This window comes from Camelina sativa, chromosome 16 (genome assembly GCF_000633955.1).
Source record: "Camelina sativa cultivar DH55 chromosome 16, Cs, whole genome shotgun sequence".
NCBI lineage: Eukaryota > Viridiplantae > Streptophyta > Magnoliopsida > Brassicales > Brassicaceae > Camelina > Camelina sativa.
This window is the reverse complement of record NC_025700.1, coordinates 371,090-378,232: the sequence shown is the minus strand read 5'-3', so window position 1 is coordinate 378,232 and position 7,143 is coordinate 371,090. Positions and strand designations below refer to the sequence as shown.

General features: G+C 34.0%; 1 protein-coding gene across 1 annotated transcript; it reads left to right on the top strand.

Moving 5' to 3' along the window:
* On the top strand, nt 5,084-6,949 carry LOC104749030 (transcription termination factor MTERF9, chloroplastic-like). Its single transcript, XM_010470606.2, has one exon. It carries the CDS (start codon nt 5,596-5,598, stop codon nt 6,784-6,786), a length of 1,191 nt encoding a protein of 396 aa, XP_010468908.1. The 5' UTR covers nt 5,084-5,595; the 3' UTR covers nt 6,787-6,949.

Sequence of the window (7,143 nt, the reverse complement as noted above, 5' to 3'; positions counted from 1 at the left end):
GTTTCAGTATTGGTGTAACAAAGCAAACTCACATTAAGAATACTGGTGGGAGACTCCATAGGAGAAAAACCTTGAGGTTCCCCATTCATCCCTTCACTGCCTGAAAGACTATTATTATCTAATGACAAAGAAGGTGAGACATCGAGTCCAAGGCCACTGTATATCGCAGCAGCATTCTTTTCTGTGGATAAACCATCTGATACCATCTTTATCCGAAGCTTCAGAGAGTTCTGTTTACTGAAGACACCCGGTTTCTTGGATGCAGATTCCTGTCTGGAACTAGAATTGGGTTTCTTGGATTTCATTGATTTTTTGGGGTTTCCAGAAGAAGTAAGCCCAGATTTCGCCTTTTTAGGAACACTAGACGAAGCTGCGTTGCCACTCTGAGACTGAGAGTAGGAAATAAGGTAAGAGAGTAAGCATTACAGCATTTACAAAGAGCAAAGCGCAGACAAAGAGAAACAATATACCTCTCCTAGTAAGTTGTTTGGGGATCTAGTCCCTATAGAACTCTGAGGTTTTGCTGGAGTCTTCGGGTGAGACCAAACAGGGGAACGCTGATAAGTTGGTAAGAAAGAGCCATAGCCACCATATTTCGCCCCTGTAATCAAATTCAAAGGACTAGTTTCACACTTTGTGGACCAACCAAGAAGAAAAGTTGCTGCCACACATCAACATACCAAGATTCTCTGCTGAAACACCGCCCTCGAAGTCTTTCTGGAAGTGTCCAAGGATGTGATGAAGCTTCTCATCCTTCAAATTAAACAATAGAAAAATGAAGTCAACAGCCGAAACATAGATTATACTCTAAGATGAGGACGCATTAACGGAACTTATGTTTTTTGGATACTACTGAAGTGAATATAAAAGAGACAAAAAAAAAAAAGGCTTTCAAAATCTCTCTATGGACACATTTCCAGCAAAATTTGAACCGACAAGATGTAAAAAAATCAATCGAATAAACGCAGCGCGAATTCGGAAACTAAAAAATTCCAAATAAAAGGTAGAGATAGTAATCCTTGAAGTTTAACCAATTGACCAATCTAAAATGCGCAATTAAGGTGGTTGTTTTGTTGCAATTGAATCATAATGGAACTACCAAGCAAAGTATATTACCATATAAACTACATACACATACCACAAGTATATATCACTACCCAAAGTGATGATGCAATGTATAATTCAAAGAGACTAGACTAGGTAACACAGAAAACACTGCAACATTATTATTAACACTTGCACAATTCATAATTCCAGTTTTCTCAATTAAAAATACAAAATACAATCCTAGATAAGCTGAGAAGAAGGTCTCACAATGTAAGAGAGATCGCTATCAGGGTCTATGCTACCACCACCGTAATCGTTGGTAATATTGTAAGAGCAAGCCTCTCCTTCTTCAAGTTCAGACTCCTCCATGATTAAGTATCTAATACTTCTAGTAGCTTAACCTCGAACGAAAACCCTAGAGTTAAACAACCCTAGCCCCTTTGTAACATTGCAATCACCCAAAGCCCCAAAAAAAAAATCAAATCAGACCCGAATCCTCCCTAGAAAAAAAACACACACCGTAACACAAAAGTGTAATCTTACGGATCAACGAATCCAACCCAAATCGAACAACCTCTAATAAGGATCGAATTTATAAAAGTCCGATCAAAGCGAAATACACAGCAGACAAAAGTAGAAGAAACCCAGAATTATTATGATGTAAACAACAAACAATTAAGCAGAAGTATCGGCGAATTCAATTGAAGGAAAACAATCGGATCGAATGAAAGCAGAATTGTGTATATTCTGATTGCGTCCCCCAAAAGGATCACAAAATAAAAATAAAAGGGAGTATCGATCTCTCTTTTGTCGCTGGGTAAAATCAATTAAGCAACCCCCAGCCCTAATCCAAACCCAACCCAACCCAACCAAAAACAAAAACGTAAGAAGAAACTCCCGGGTTTTGGTTATAGGGCAGCCGCGGTTTATTTTTTTCCCTATTTATTTTTATTTATTATGTTTCCATTTTTTCCTTCTATACGTGTAACAAACATAATCAAAGTAACCATGTATAAGAATATTTAAAATATACTCCCTCCCTCTCGTATTCATAATATTATAATATTAGATGTTTTAAAAGAGAATTTTTTATTTATAATAGTATGTTTTGAAGTTTCCAATTTTTATATTAATATAATATTTTCTAATATGTAGTAAAAAGTTTATTTGCGTTGCTTTTAGTTAAAATATTTTATATTTTGTAATGGAAGGAGTATATGATATTGTCAAAAATAATAATAATAATATGATGGAAAATAAACTGACCTTTCACTTTCATTTTTTTTTTTGGTTTATAAGATCACATATCTATACTAGCTTTTTGCTGGTAGTCTGAAATGTGTAACTATACAAAGGCGCGTGAAAGAGATATATGGTGCCTTATTTTTTTTAACTGTTAATATTTTGCCTTGCACATTTTTTTCACTAATATAGTCAGACTCATTTAGTTTTGGAATCAAACACACGTACGTGAAACTAATGATATAAATATATTTATGGTTCAATTCCAAGATTGTATTTGTTATGTGGCGAAATTTCATAAAGTACATGTAAACTTTGTAAAGGTACCCACATTCCCCCATTGATTTTGACATCTTTATATTCCATTTACTATGCATTTTTGTGATATCACTTTACTAGGTAACAACCCGCACTATGTGCGGTATAAAATAATTATTAAATATTTTTACAGTAATTTTTATTTACAAAATCTATTTTATTTATCGGTAATTGGAATCAAAATTCGATTGTGTAGTATATATATATATATATATAATTTTTTTAAAAAATATATATATTTTTTAAATAATTAAAATTTAACCCGTAAAAATTATTATAATATCAATCTTATTATATGAACAAAGAGTTCTTAAAATTCATTTTAAAGATTTTATGAAAATGTAATTAAAAGATATAATTAAGTTAGAAAGAGAATATAAGAATTTAATTTTGGGTGTTAATTATATTTTTGAACAAATACAATGGTATGTAAATGTAAATACTCTATTATTAGAAACTGGTGACAAATAAAAGAAATAGTGTATCGAGCTCTGTGAGTGCGACACGTCAGCATTTTGTGTGAGAATGCTTCTCTTTTAATATATAAGGGATTTTTAAAAAAATACAATGGTATGTAAATATAAATATTCTATTATTAGAAACTGATGACAAATAAAGGAAATAGTGACTCGAGCTCTGTGAGTGCGACACGTCAGTATTTTATGTAACAATGCTTCTCTTTTAATATATAAGGGATATATCTCCGTATAAATAATTCAAAAATATCAGTGTCAATCTAAATTTATTATTATGGTATATAGAATCTATACTAGTATTTTTGCAGCATGTTTTGCTTAAAGAAATGTTTTTGGAAATATTTACCAGTAATGTCATTAAATATTTATATTCACATCCAAAAAAGTTATTAATAAAAATATATTTTTTTCTGCATATAATGTGATTTGATTTTTTTTGTAAACAAACATATTTTACTCAATTGATATAAAAGTATGTATTCAATATACATATGTAGTAAATTTACCGTATATAGTAAATAAAATTTTAAGAAGTTTATAATTTATAATTGATATATCTAAACTTAAGAAAAAGTCTAAAATTATGAGTGTTTAAACATACTAAATTTTCAAAATAACACAAGATTGAATTAATAATACTAAAAAATAAAATATCATTAATATGATACTTTAATACGGGTTAAATTCTCATCTTACTATTTTAACAACACTAATATAAAATATGTCAAACTGATTTAATTAAGATTTTGTTAAACAAAAAATGGTGTGCGATATACCGTGGATTATATACTAAATCACTAAAATTAACAAAAAAGTACATAAAACAAAATTAGTATTAAAATAATATATTAACAAAACAAAAAAACTTACCTCGCAGTATACTGCTATCATAATCTACTTTTGTACATAAAAATGCAGCATTAATATCTACATAGCATACTCTAATTATAGAAAATAAGATGCACAAGAAAATGGTTGCTGCCATACAAATATATAAAAAAATTGGTTAAGTTGTCTTGCATAATGGTTTAATTCGTTGATTATGATGGTTTATTTTCTGTATGGCTTCGAGAAAAATGTGCAAATCTCCCACTTGCTATTTTATGCTCATTTAGTAAACCACAGCATTAGGTTCTTCTGTAATCCATTAAATAGGGGCGAATTTCATATTATGATGATGATACGAGAGAGGTGACTTATCACTTATCGGTACATTCCTATGGATCTCGAGACCAATTTGATAATACATGAGGAACAAAAATGTACTCCGATAAATCGTAACACTCACTTTTTTAAAGATGGCTGATTGCTTCGTATAATAAGTTAGGAGAGAAAACTAAAAAACTACTATAAAGAAATGAAGAGCTGAAGACAGAAAATTAAACGTAGAGAGACGACCGTTGTCAACAAACAAACAAAAACGTAAAGAGACAAAACTACTATCTAGTACAAAACAGGGTTCTCCTTTGACGCGTAAGAAAGTGGTTGCACTACTCAGCGGCGAAGCTCTGGTATATACGGAAATGCCACGTGCTATGAAGTTGGAAGTACATCGTATTTATAACACATAATATATAAGATCGCCTCTATATATGCATCTACGCATTTTAAGTAAAAGATCATTTAGTAATTGTAAAATTATGTAAATTGTATAAAGCAGTTTTGGCTTCATCACGACAATATAGTTTTCGTATTTAACCATAGGTAACGCAAGTACAACAAGTGGGGGATATGACTGAAGCTTGAGGACCAAAAACTGACGAAATTACCCCATCGTTCGTGTGGATAAGAACCAAAAATAGTAAAGCAGACGAGTCGGTAAATGGGTAGTTTCGTCCAACACAGTGCACAATTCTCATATCAAAGTCAAAGATATTTCTCTCAACGTTAAGGAGTCAAACACGTTAAATGCGTGCTCTCACGCTCTCGAACACATCTTTTTATTGTTCACCAACTTCACTAACACTTGTGTCTTTTTTTTTTTTGTTTCTTTCTGTCTGTTGCTATTTTCTTCAATTTAACATTGTTCCTAGTAATTTACTAATTTATAATATTATCTTCATATATTACATAGTTCCAATTCCTTCTTTCTTTTTTTTTCTACTCAATACAGTGAGGGGTAGAATGGTAATTTGCTTATCAATCTGATTCATCTTCCTCTTCCCAAACCCAAAAGGCCTGAGTGAGAGCTTGCCAAAAAACACCAGCGAAAGATTTTAAAACCGCACGAGGCCAGCCAGGACTTGGGCTTAACGAATGCCAGCGAGATTTTCTTAACGTGATCAATCTACTGTTGCAGTGTCAACATCTCCGTGAGCCTCTTCTTTTCCTTGTTCCCAGAACCAATGCATTTGGGCTAGAAAACGGATCTGTTTTTTTTTTCTAGGATTTTGTCATTAGTTTTGGCCGTGATTTTGGTGTATCCTAAATCCCTGGCGTTTGTTGCTATCACATTCGATTTTATAGGGTGAGATTTGGAAGAGAGTTTTTTGGATTTAGGGTTTTATTTATCATGTCAAACTTGTTGTTATACTGCCGACGGTTTTGTCTGATATCTTCTTCGCGTCCGTTTAATTCCGGAGACTCTGTGTCCGTTTCGAAATTTCTCACTCATAAGCTAAGGTTTCTACTGAGAAGAAGAACACTGTGTTCAGTATCAGAAGGAGGGGAAACAGAGGAGGTTGCCAAAGATAAGAGACCATGGTTAAAGTCGTTTACTGTCTCATATCTCGTGAACTCATGTGGGTTGTCATTGGAATCTGCCAAGTCAAAGTCCAGATTCGTTAAGTTGTCATCTTCAGAAAGACCAGACTCTGTACTCACACTGCTCAAGAACAGTGGCTTCACCAATGAGCAGATCATTAGGGTTGTCAATTCATTCCCCAGTATTCTGATAGTGAACCCAGAGGTTGTACTCTTACCAAAGCTCATGTTTTTCCGTTCAATCGGGTTATCGAGATCTGATACGGCGAAACTGATCTCAAATTGTCCCACAACGCTGTCCCTTAGTTTGACCAACAGGCTGATCCCTTGCTATGATTCCCTCATGAGCATACTCGGCGAGCAAGAAAATGTTCTTAAATGCTTGAGACGTGGATATTGGATTTTCACATTGGACACTGCGAAGTACTTGGCTACACGGCTATCCCTCTGTCGGGATCTTGGAGTCCGGGACCAAAGCATCAAGAGACTGGTCCAAAATGGTCCACTCGTGTTCTTCTGCTCCGAGAGAAAGTTCAACGAGGTCCTAAACAGAGTTCGCGACTTTGGTTTTGACCCCAAAAAGATGTATTTCGTTCATGCTATGTTGGTTTTTTTCCATGTTAGTGAATTCGCTGTGGAACACAAGTTTGGACTGTACAAACAGTTTGGTTGGTCCACAGACGATTGCGTGGCGGCACTCATGAGATTCCCAAATTGTGTGAAGATATCGGATGAGAAGATAACGGGAACCATGGATTACCTCATTAACAATGTGGGTCTCCCGCCTGGTGCCATTGCTATGCAACCTTTTCTTTTGGGTCTGAGCTTGGAGAAGAGAATCAAACCAAGGAACGTTGTGATCTCTGAGCTGCTGTCTAAAGGGTTTGTCAAGAAAGAAGATTTGAACTATTTCCAGATTCTTAAGATTAAAGATTGTGTGTTCGTCGATAAGTATGTTCGGAAATTTCAGCAGGTTTCTGCTCTTCAGCCATGCCCTTGACAGAACATAATATCTATTTTTGTTTCTCTTAGGCTTCCTTTTAATGTGAATTATGACGTTATTGTCATCTGTTTTTGATTGATGCTGTCAAAATCATAATGTTTCTCATGTCATCACTTTAGTTTATAATGACCCCAACCAATGCTTAAAGTTTTGAAGACAGTTTGTTGTAGACAACCAAAGAGCTAGTTCTCTTCAGTTTTCAGATTAATGTCAATCAGGCTACGAGACTTGCATGCCGAACATTTGTAAACTGTGTTTCCGGCAAAAGTAATAACTTTAGAAATTCTTGTTTTTAGAATGGTTTGGTCCAATCAGTTATGCTCACCAGTACAGCTAATTTGTTCATAAAATCAT